The sequence below is a fragment of the Hemiscyllium ocellatum genome, chromosome 7, assembly GCF_020745735.1.
Source record: "Hemiscyllium ocellatum isolate sHemOce1 chromosome 7, sHemOce1.pat.X.cur, whole genome shotgun sequence".
NCBI classification, from domain to species: Eukaryota; Metazoa; Chordata; class Chondrichthyes; order Orectolobiformes; family Hemiscylliidae; genus Hemiscyllium; species Hemiscyllium ocellatum.
In genome coordinates, this window is record NC_083407.1 from 70,095,146 (window position 1) to 70,107,496 (window position 12,351).

The 12,351-nt window shown below is 38.9% G+C and overlaps 1 protein-coding gene across 1 annotated transcript in view; it reads left to right on the plus strand.

Annotated features, from left to right (window-relative positions):
* The window catches only part of rbm45 (RNA binding motif protein 45), a 40,033-nt gene extending 28,239 nt beyond the window's left edge, over nt 1-11,794 (plus strand). Inside the window, exons 8-10 of the mRNA XM_060827954.1 lie at nt 7,334-7,497; nt 9,078-9,296; nt 11,490-11,794. Coding sequence (XP_060683937.1) covers nt 7,334-7,497; nt 9,078-9,270 — 357 coding nt within the window. The 3' untranslated portion in view covers nt 9,271-9,296; nt 11,490-11,794. The remainder of the gene's footprint in view (nt 1-7,333; nt 7,498-9,077; nt 9,297-11,489) is intronic.
* The last annotated feature ends 557 nt before the right edge of the window (nt 11,795-12,351 follow it).

Here is a 12,351-nt window from a genome sequence, read left to right on the forward strand (position 1 = left end):
ACTGTCAGCCCAATCAGAGGGCCAGCATTAAATAAGGTACATTAAATGTGTTATATAAATGTAGGCCATTCAACTCATTACATCTGTTCCACCCATTCAATGAGATCATGGCTAGTCTGATCCTTGTTTTGCTTCCCTGCTTTTATTCCGAGAACGTTTAATTCCCATACCAATTAAAAATCAGTCTACCTTCTTTATCCAAATTGTCTTCTGTTAGTTGGCCAAACCCTTATCCATAACAGGTACATATCCCTTTATCTGAGCATCCAAAAACTGAAAAGCTCCAAAAACTGAAGGTTTTCATGGAGTGTGTTGTGTCAGTCATGTCTGCATAACATCACGGGGTTTTCTTGGCAGGCAAAGGCCACACCACCTCGATCCACATGGCAGCATGGCCCAGCACTTGAGGCGTCAGTGATGTGTTGTTTTTAACTGCGCTAAATTGTTTAATTTTAGAGTGAAAATGTCAAAAAGAGGTGCAGGTACATCTATGGCTTACAATGATATAAAAGAAAAGGAAGCATCTGTCATTATCAATAATGCAGAAAGTAGAGTTATTGCAGAAGCTTGATCCTGGTGTGGCTGTGCGGTGTCTCACAGAAGAATATGGTGTCAGAATTACCACTGTCTATGATTTGAAGAAACAGAAAGACAAGTTACTGAAGTGTTATGATTACAGTGATGACCATGAATTAATGGAAAATAGAAAAACACTGCATAGGGCAAAAAATGAAGATCTTGATCGTATGTTGATGGAGTGGATTAGATAATGAAGAAGTGAACGTATGCCAGTGACTGGTTTGATGGTCATGAAACCAGTTAGAAAGTATCATAAAGAACTGAACATTAAAGGCACATGTCAATATTCAGAAGGTTGGCTGCAGAAGTTCAAGAGACTGACTGTGTGGAGTTTGCACGTTCTCCCCGTGTCTGCGTGGGTTTCCTCCGGGTGCTCCGGTTTCCTCCCACAGTCCAAAGATGTGCGGGTCAGGTGAATTGGCCATGCTAAATTGCCCGTAGTGTTAGGTAAGGGGTAAATGTAGGGTTACGGGTAGGTTGCGCTTCGGCGGGTCGGTGTGGACTTGTTGGGCCGAAGGGCCTGTTTCCACACTGTAAGTAATCTAATCTAATCTAATACTGAAGTGTAATGGTGTGAAATACCTGAAACAAATTTACAGTGCTGATGAAACAGCTCTCTACTGGCGCTATGTCCCGAGAAAAACATTAGCAACGGCTAATGAGAGAGCACCAACAGGTTTTAAGGAAACTAAGGACAGATTAACTATTCTTGGATGTGTCACTGCTGCAGGCACACAAGGTGAAATTGGCAATGATTGGGAAAAGCAAACATCCGAGATGTCTTAAAGTTATACACAATTTGTCTGTGCATTATAATGCAAACAAGAAAGCATGGGTAACCAGAGAAATTTTTTCTGACTGGCTCAGTAAATACTTTGTACCAGCGGCACGAGCTCATTGCAGACAAGCTGGACTAGAAGAAAGTGTAAAATTTTATTGTTCCTTGACAACTGCTCCGCACATCCCCTTGTTCGAACAACTTGTGAAAAGTGATGGTTTTGGCATTTACTTGCCCCCTAATGTGACATCAGTAATACAGCCTTGTGACCAAGGAATTTTACACTCCATGAAGAGCAAGTATAAAGACCTACTTTTTAAACAGTATGCTTGCTGCAGTTAGAGAGGTAGTAATTCAAGACTTCCTGAAAGAGTTTAGTCTTAAGGATGCCATTTGCACAGTTGCTAATGCTTGGAATGATGTTGGTAAAGCAACATTTAACAAATGCTTGGCACAGACTCTGGTCTACAACAATGTTTCTTGTAAATGAACCTGTAGATGAAGAGTTTGAAGGATTTCATCTCACTGAAGAGAAAAAGATGAGAGCAAGCCTTGTTACTTGTGCACAAAATTTTTCGGAAGAAAGTGCAAATAAATTACATGAAGCTGATATCGAAGAAATGCTGAACACTGACAATGATAGGCCTGTCGTGCATTCCTGGAGTGATAGGACTATTGCAGACGTGGTTTTAAATACACGTTTCTAAACAGTTAAGTGTGAAGATAGTAGTGATGATGACTGAGTTAGTGAACACAGTTGAAAAAGTCCCCATTGATGATATGGTGAAAATGTGTGATCAGTTAATCGCTGGCCTTGAACAATGTTCATTTATCAGTGAGCAAGAGATTATGGCAATTTATTCCTTTAAAGAGAGATTGCTAAGACAGAAACCTATGTTAATGAGACAGATGACACTTGAAGAAACCTTTAAAACCGCCCCCAGTATAGTGCTGAAGCTGTGTATGCTTAAGTTTTACTGAATGGTTTTTATTGGAATGTTATTTATGGAAATAAAATGTTGAATATTTATAGTTGATATATTTCATGAATTTGTATATATAACTCTATAAATAAGCTTTGTACATTTTACGTTTTCCCAAATGTTTTTCTTGTAATATTTTTATGGAAATAAAATGTTGAATATTTATGGTCGATGTATTTCATTTATCAGTCCACTACTTTATAAATAAAGTGTGGTAGTATTTCTAGTCTTTATTTATTCCAGTTAGTGTGAGTATTCATATGTTTTTGCTGCAGTATGGTATTTATGTCTGTTCTACGGGTTACTATCCTGCACCCTACAAGGGGCGCTACACTAATTCTGAAAACCGCAAAATTCTGATTTCCTCAAAGCAACTGGTCCCGAGCATTTCAAATAAAGGGATATGTACCTGTACTACCAACAATGCCATGGGTTCTTATCTTGAATAGTAATGCTATATGTTATGGCCTTTGGAAATCCAAATATATTATATCTACTGGTTCCCTTTATCTAGCCTGCTTGTTACCTCCAAAGAACACTAACTAATTTATCAGGCATGATTTCCCCTTCATGAAGCCATATTAACGCACCTAGATTTTGTTTATGCATTTCTAAATGTTCTGCTAGTACATCCTTTGTGACATTTTCTCAATGACCAACATTAAGCTAACTGGCCTATAGTTAGCTTTTGTTTTTTGTCTACCACTTTTGAATAAGGATGTTATATTGGCAGTTTTCTAATTGTCTGGTTCTTTTCCAGAGTCTAAGGATTCTTGGAAGTTTACTGCCAGTGCATCCATAACCTCTGTTGCCACTTCTTTTAAAATCATAGAATAAAATGCACCAGATCCTGGGGACATAAACTTTTAGGCCTATTACTTTTCATAGTATTTTTATTATTCATTAAACTAAGTGTTTTTTTTTAATTTGCTTCTCCTCTCAACCCCCCCCCCCCCCCCCCACCCACCACCAAAGCACTAGTTTACCACTAATGTTTGCCAGAAGATGTGTGTTTCTTTGGATTTGATATCAAATTGGTTAACCATAATCTCTTTCTATCCTTAGTCTTATTCCTCAGTGGCATGTATCTTTGTGAGTCAGGACTTTTTTTAAAGTGTGCACTAATATTCCTCAGCTGAAAATGTATTGCTGGTTAAAGCACAGCAGGTTAGGCAGCATCTCAGGAATAGGGAATTCGACGTTTCGAGCATAAGCCCTTCATCAGGAATGAGAGAGAGTAGCCAAGCAGGCTAAGATAAAAGGTAGGGAGGAGGGACTTGGGGGAGGGGCGATGGAGGTGGGATAGGTGGAAGGAGGTCAAGGTGAGGGTGATAGGCCGGAGTGGGGTGGGGGCGGAGAGGTCAGTAAGGAGATTGCAGGTTAGGAGGGCGGTGCTGAGTTGAGGGAACCGACTGAGACAAGGTGGGGGGAGGGGAAATGAGGAAACTGGAGAAATCTGAATTCATACCTTGTGGTTGGAGGGTTCCCAGGCGGAAGATGAGGCGCTCCTCCTCCAGCCGTCGTGTTGTTATGTTCTGGCGATGGAGGAGTCCAAGGACCTGCATGTCCTCGGTGGAGTGGGAGGGAGAGTTAAAGTGTTGAGCCACGGGGTGGTTGGGTTGGTTGGTCCGGGCGGCCCAGAGGTGTTCTCTGAAGCGTTCTGCAAGTAAGCGGCCTGTCTCCCCAATATAGAGGAGGCCACATCGGGTGCAGCGGATGCAATAGATGATGTGTGTGGAGGTACAGGTGAACTTGTGGCGGATATGGAAGGATCCCATGGGGCCTTGGAGGGAAGTGAGTGTGGAGGTGTGGGCGCAAGTTTTACATTTCCTGCGGTTGCAGGGGAAGGTGGAGGTTGGGTTGGTGGGGGGTGTGGATCTGACGAGGGAGTCACGAAGGGAGTGGTCCTTGCGGAACGCTGATAGGGGAGGGGAGGGAAATATATCCTTGGTGGTGGGGTCCGTTTGGAGGTGGCGGAAATGACGGCGGATGATACGTTGTATGCGGAGGTTGGTGGGGTGGTAGGTGAGAACCAGTGGGGTTCTGTCTTGGTGGCGGTTGGAGGAGCGGGGCTCAAGGGCGGAGGAGCGGGAAGTGGAGGAGATGCGGTGGAGGGCATCGTCGATCACGTCTGGGGGGAATCTGCGGTCCTTGAAGAAGGAGGCCATCTGGGCTGTGCGGTGTTGGAACTGGTCCTCCTGGGAGCAGATGCGGCGGAGACGAAGGAATTGGGAATATGGGATGGAGTTTTTGCAGGGGGCAGGGTGGGAGGAGGTGTAGTCCAGGTAGCTGTGGGAGTCAATCGGTTTATAGTAGACGTCTGTGTTCAGTCAGTCACCCGAGATAGAGATGGAAAGGTCTAGGAAGGGGAGGGAGGAGTCTGAGACAGTCCAGGTGAATTTCAGGTCGGGGTGGAAGGTGTTGGTAAAGTGGACGAACTGTTCAACCTCCTCATGGGAGCACGAGGCAGCGCCGATACAGTCATCGATGTAGCGGAGGAAAAGGTGGGGGGTGGTGCCAGTGTAGTTGCGGAAGATGGACTGTTCCACATATCCTACGAAGAGGCAGGCATAGCTGGGGCCCATGCGGGTGCCCATGGCAACTCCTTTAGTTTGGAGGAAGTGGGAGGATTGAAAAGAGAAGTTATTCACCTCAATTGTCTGTTCTGATAGACTTCTCTCCATTCACTTTCACTGACTCTGTCCTCATCTCTGTATAATGACCATTATTTAAGTTTTAGCGCAGTTCTGATCAGAGTTTCTCATTCTCAATCTGAATGCTAAATTCTGCCATGTACAGTCGTGATGGGATCTTTTAGAAAGCATTGAATAAACCTGACTCATTACACATTAGATCCAAATAGCCTCATTTCTGGTTGGATCCATAACCTATTGTTCCAGGGAACTGCTTTGAATGCACTTTGAATTCTTCATGTATACATGTGCCAGTTTGACTTTTCTGAATGTACATGATCAAAATCACCCATGATTAGTCTGCTTTTTTACATGTCCTAATTACATCCTGATTTATTGTCTGTCCTACAGAACAGCTACTGTTAGGGGGTCAACAGGCTACTTCTACCAATGTTGTCTTTCCCTTGTTATTTTGTATTCCCAACCATATGGACTATATGCATCCGATTCTAGTTCATTTTTTACTATTGTACTTGTTTCATCTCCTACTAACAAAGTGATCCTACCAGCCTTACCCTCATGTCTGCCCTTTTGAAATGTCACATACCTCTAAATATCTAGTTCCCATTGATCTCCTTGTAATCGTGTATCCCTAGTGGGAATGATTGTAGAGCCAATGAAACTATTTGTGCCATTAATGTTGGCTCCTTTTTTTTATTCTTTTGAACCCACTTGCTGTTTTTATAGGCTTATATACCATGCCTAATTCTATCCCATTGGTATACCAGTATCCATTTAGATGCTCTGCAACGCTACTGTATTATTTTGCCACGCAAACCTGTGTACCCTGACCTCTCCCCCCCTCATCAATTTAAAAGGCTTGAGAGCAATTAGATTAGATTCTCTACAGTGTGGAAACAGGGCCTTCGGTCCAACAAGTCCACGCTGACCCTCCGAAGAGTAACCCACCCAGTCTCATTTCAGTCTGACTAATGCACCTAACACTGTTGGCAATTTAGCATGGCCAGTTCACCTGACCAGCACATCTTTGGACTGTGGGAGGAAACCGGAGCACCCGGAGGAAACCCACACAGACAGTGGGAGAATGTGCAAACTCCACACAGACAGATGCCGGAGGCTTGATTTTCTACTCTGCTTCTTTATTTATAAAGCTAAGATTTCCATATAACCTATTTGGCATCTTCTCAACTTGTCCTACCACCTTCATAGATATGTGAATATCCCAATTGTCTTTTTTTAAAATTGTACAATTTAGTCAAATTGTTTATTCTCATTCTTAATGGATTACTTCACACTTCTCTGCAACTTCCATTTTGCCAGTTGGCTTCCTATTTAACCAGTCTGTCTACCACCTTCTAAAATCTGTTATATTCCCTTGACTCTTCTCCATGTTTCATGTGACTAGTATTAAAATTGTGCACCAAATCCAGATCATTACGATACAGAAAGAGCTGTGGTTCCACTGTTTCCTCTAGGGGGCCACTTCTTCACAATTGTCTCCAGTTTGATGGACAACACTCTTCACCATTTGGATCCCGAGTCAATTTTATATTCCTTCGATCTTGTTACCAAACATGAAACTTATAGGACAAGTCTATCATGTGGTACTTTATCTAACAACTTTTGAAAAGTTCACTCTACACCAACAGAACTACCTGATCAGAGGACTCCATCAACTTAGTAAAGTTAGTTGAACACAACTCTCCTTTTTAATATGATTTATATAAAACTCCAGATCAAAATGGTAAATTAGCAATCCCATTATTTATTGGCACGAACTACGTCTGAATTTTGTACATAAAGTACAAACGGATACAAGCATAACTTTAGCTTTCCCATACATCTGAAGTATCCTAACTAGATGTTGGCTGCGCTTTTGACTTTGACTTCAGAGTTACTGTTAAACCCTTAACATAAACAACATAACTAATTGGCAAGCACATTCTTGGGTGATTTTAGCATTATATTTTTGCATGTCTGAATAGAACAGCTGTTTTCTTCTTGACACAAACTGAGCACTTAAGACATTGTAATTGACTGCTTTATGATTTGCATTAATATGGATGGACAATAGGTGTAATTTTTTGGCTGATGTAAACAACTAATGTTTTAAAATGTGGCTCATTTAAGTAGTGGGGCCTAGCTTGACAGGAGGAATTTATTCCCTTAAATTTCTGCATCCCAAAAATTTTGTGCATCCAAACGTTTCAATGTTGCAAGTAGTGTATATACTGCAGGTTAATTATGTATTTACTTAATTGTACAATTAATATGATTTACCATACTCATTAATAAAATTTTAAAAGACAAAACTATAACGTGACTTATATTTGTTGCAGGGACATGGAGGTAGCAGTAGTACACAGATGTCACGGTTGCAGGTTGGCTTTTCTTTACCTGCACCTCAAAACTTTGCTCCTTCTGATAGTACTGTCAGAGAGAGATTATTTGTGGTCTTCAACCCAACTGTCCTACCCCTTGATATACTGGAGGATCTGTTCTGGTAAGGAACCATTGTTTTGACTTTTGAAATGCATTAACATTGCTTGAGTGCGCTTGAATAAAAGCGAAATACTGCAGGTTCTGGAAATCTGAAAGGAGCACAGCAAAGCTCGAAAAAACTCAGCTGGTCTGGCAGTGAATATGTATAGAGAAAGAATTAATATTTCAAGTTGAGTATTACCCTCCTGAAGAAGACGCTGCCTGACTGGCTGAAATTTTTCAGCATTTTCTGTGTATTGTCTCATTTCTGCTCTTGATTTTGCTATTCTGATTCTTTTAGGCTAACAGAGTCATTGTTCAGATTTCTTATTCCTTTCCCTTTACAGGTGTTTTTTTTAGATTAGATTAGATTTCTTAGTGTGGAAACAGGTCCTTTGGCCCAACAAGTACACACCGACCCTCCGAAGAGCAACCCACCCAGACCCCTACATTTACCCCTTCACCTAACATTGCGGGCAATTTAGCATGGCCAGTTCACCTAATCTGCACATCTTTGGACTGTGGGAGGAAACCGGAGCACCCAGAGGAAACCTAGACAGATACTGAATGTGCAAACTCCACATAGGCAGTTGCCGGAGGTGGGAATTTGAACCCAGGTCTCTAGCGCTGTAAGGCAGCAGTGCTAACCACTGTGTCACCATGCTGTCAAATGGTATTAAATTAGAAAGTGTAGTGAATTGTGAAGAAGAGCAGAACATTGAAGAAAAGGTATACTAGTTGACGGATGGACCGATGGGAGGTGTGGCTTAATAGAACAATGAGGGTAAAATTATCAAATGTAGTGTAATTGGCAAATACTTTGGAGCAGATGAACAAAATTGAGATTTTAGATACATATTTAAAAGTACCTCCGTTTGTTTACTGATAAACGTAATTCAGAATATTGTATCAAACTCTTAATTTCTGGAATATTATTCTGGACTTGGAAAAAGTTGGATGATGTTTTGAATGGTATTGAGTTACTATGATGAAGGGGTAAGCAGGGCATGGTTCTTTCCCCCAGGAGAAATTGAGAACAAGACGACTCAGCAGTTTGAAAATGAATTCAGGGTGAATTTGATCACAAAGTTGAAATTGTGGAACAGTGCTGTAGAAGGTCAAATATGTAAAGTATGTTAAGATGAACTAGCAACAATAATAAAATTTGGAGAGCAAAAATTGGGATAGAGTTGTGGAGGTTTGATGAGGAAAGTTGCATCTTTCTTCTCCTGCAACTTCCTGAGAAAACTATATATGGTTAAAATTACCAGTACTGATTTTAAACATTAATTAATCATTTCACCAAATGAATGATGAGTGTTTTCTTTTGTTACTTGCCATATCTATGATGCATGAATTAATATCTCAGCCTGTTCATTCTGTTTGCATTCTGGGATTTTCTAGTTTTCATCTATGAAGTTCCTTTTTGCTGCAGACATTTCATTTGAATATTGCAAACTTTGTTAAATAATAAATGAATTATCTTAGTCTAGTAATAAACTGATTTGTGTGTGTGAAAGAAAATCATCTGCATATTTAGTCATGATTTGATGTTCTCAAATTTAGGTTTGTTTTCTTTAACATATCAATGTTTTCTCCTAGTCGTTTTGGAAGCCTGATTGAAGTATATTTGGTACCAGGACGTAACATTGGCTATGTTAAATATGCTGAAAGACATAGTGCTACTAACGCCTTGGATACTTTACATGGAAAGGTTGTTAATGGTATCAAGCTCAAGGTAATGCTAGCTGATCCTCCACGAGAAGAGTCACATAAGCGGCAACGCACACACTAAGATGTTGCACAAAAGATTGTGCTAAGGTAAGCTTCTTTTCACCTTGATTATGGGACTGCATGATACAGTGGACCATAACTTGCTGCTGTTGGTCAGATTTGCCTGTGTGTGTTCAGTTAAATCAGATTTATATAGCAATTTACTGAACAAATTAGCTAATAACACTGTTGATCAAAATTGGGCATTGGGCACACAAATGGACTGAGTCAGAAACTCTCAACTAATGAGTCTGAAGGATTGTGAACAGAACATCACAAGGAGTGAGAAGGAAGTGCAAGTTCCTTGCTTTGATTATCTGTAAAGTTAAGCAAGGGAAACAAAGATTGATTAAGAGAAAACAAAAAAATGGAAAAGCAAAATTTGAGAATTACATTTGCAAAATCTTAATAATTAAAACCTGAAGGTCTGAGATTCCATTTTTGTAATTAATTTTCAGTGCTAGAGAGGGAGACAGGCAAATAATGAATGATGTTTTAAAAACTCTTAGATTGAAATGGACTTTTGTGGCAAGTTTTGTTTGAATCTCATACCACAATCTGTGTCACACAATGATTAGCCAGTCAGTGAGATGCCACTTCCACAAAGCTAAGGATGAAGGGGTGCAGCTTGGCCAGCAACATTTGGATTTTTGTATTTAACCACATGTCTGCTCTCATGTTGCAAGTTGTAGCTTTGGGCATTATTAGTTGGCATTATCTGCTTCTCCATTATTTAACCAAATAATACTTATTTTGTTCATGCCTGTTAATCTAGTTGACATTCAGCCCAGACAAATTGGATTAAAGAAAATAGCATTGAGCCAATATGTCTGACAGACTTTTGTAAACAGCTTAAAGCAACTCTCCAGTTTGGTGGTGAAAGGCACTAGATTTGCTTTATGATTAAGATTGAGTGTATGACAGAAGGACTTAATGCTGGTTTGTTGTAGGGGTGTACTTCTGAAATTGGTCTTGGCATTTTTTTGGAGTAATGCAACAAAATTTCTGCTTTGCACATTTGATCCTTTGGAAGTTCTTAATTGCTGCAGTTGAATCCGAAAATAGTTTGTGTTTTTTTTCCCAGTATCTACCATTATATCACTGAGGTCAATTTGAATTTTAAAGAAATTATTAAATGTGTATCTTATTCAAACTATTTCATTAATTTGATTAATGGGTATTAAGAATTAAGTGTCTCTTCACTCTGCCAAAATTAATGTCCTGTTAGCAAAATTATTAATTTGCAATTAAGGATAAACTTCAGATTACATGGAAATATGAACGTTTAGTTTATAGAAAATTTTCTGCAACAGTATTTGTTCGTCATTCAGTGGTAGTTATTTTTAGCAACCTGGTAACAACTGTTTTTGTCTTTTGGGTAGCATTTTAAACTGGATCTTTTTTAAATTCACACTGCTGCAAAGTTTACCATCATTTTGGCATTATGGTGATTACTTCTACTAAATATTTAAATTCATTAAAAATAATAATGAATTCTTCAGTATTTATGGTTGTACTTTAGTCAGTTAGCTCAGTCTCTGTACCAGAGTTCTTCCAAAAAGCATCAATTGAGTTTATATTAATTCATTTCCCAGTTACTTCAAGGCAAGGGGGAGATTTATCCTTTATTTTCCATCTGTAATCTCATGGTATTTTGTATAAGCACAATAAGTATCCTTATTGCCTAGTAGGTTAATTTGAAAGCTGAATTATATCTCAATTTTCTATTTAAAGTTTATGGGTTGAAAGAATGCTTAGGTTTTCTTCCAACGTCTATGTTTGTCGGATTAATTTTATATTTTTAATTGCTTTACAAAATTTTTATTTGAAAACACATGGTATAACCTACAATAAGGTTTTACCACATTTAAGAAAACTGTCCTGTTCTTTAGTGTCTTTTTAACTCTTATTTTGAATACAAATATAAAAATGGCAATCCAACTTTTTCTGTACATGAATATACCCAGAGTTAAATTAGGGAAGATATTATCTGCTTTCAACAGTTGTTTCCTGGGGCAAAGGGTTGGTGAAATGAACAGCCCAAAGCCTTATTTGGAACCCCAATATAGTATCAATCACATTTAAAATGTTTCAGATTAAACAATAAATTCTCTAGTTCCAGTTCTTATCAGGAATTTTGTGGAATATAGTTTGTACTATACCTGCAGACTTTTATTCCTTGTTAACAGATGCTTTTAACATTTTCACAGCACTTTTTATAAAATGTTTTTGTTTCTGCAGAGTGGGGACAATTGACCTGACACATCAGCTGACTGACTGGCTACTTGACAGTACACAGTGACTTCCACTCGTGACCTTTGCTAGTAACTGAACAGTTTTTTTTATTTTCTGGGAATAGGCAGCAAGAGAAGACTTTGACAGATATTGATTGAAGTGTTTAAGATGGGAATTTTAGTAATAGATTGAAGAAACTTACTTTAATCCATGTAACCTCTGCTTTCCCAGCCTTTAGAGTTTGAATTGTATCTGTTAGCTTTGTTATCATCAATAACTTGTACCAAACATAATAAAGCTTAATTATGAAACCTTTTGGTTTGATTACTTTTTGAATGGCTCAATTTCACAGTATTGTGATTGAATTACACAGTAAGTAAAACCCACTATAAATATGTAAATTGTGATTGAGTAGTACCGGTTAGCGCACTGGATGAAACAAACAGTTGTCAGTATCCACATTAAGATATATATACACATTGTAGGAACACATTCATTTGTAGAGAATCAATAAAGTTAATTTTAGTAAACATAATTTTTATTTGGCTTCTGTCCTTGGCAAGAGCACCTTCAAATTCTTGAATATGCCAAATGAACGTTGTAGATGGAAACTGTTTCGGTTGCGAAATGTTATATTCACACCAGTGAATGTTTATGAACTGCAGCATTCAAATAAAAATGAAACAAGGAAATAATTTTGTAATTCAGATGTAGGTTTTCCATTATTAAATTAATAGTAATCCAGTACATTCTTTAAATGTTTTACTAATGTAAAGTTCACATGAAAGTAAATTCAATTTTGGTCATACAGCATCACATTCATCATGCTAATTTTGGTTTTGCTTAAGTACAGGGCAGTGCAGAATGA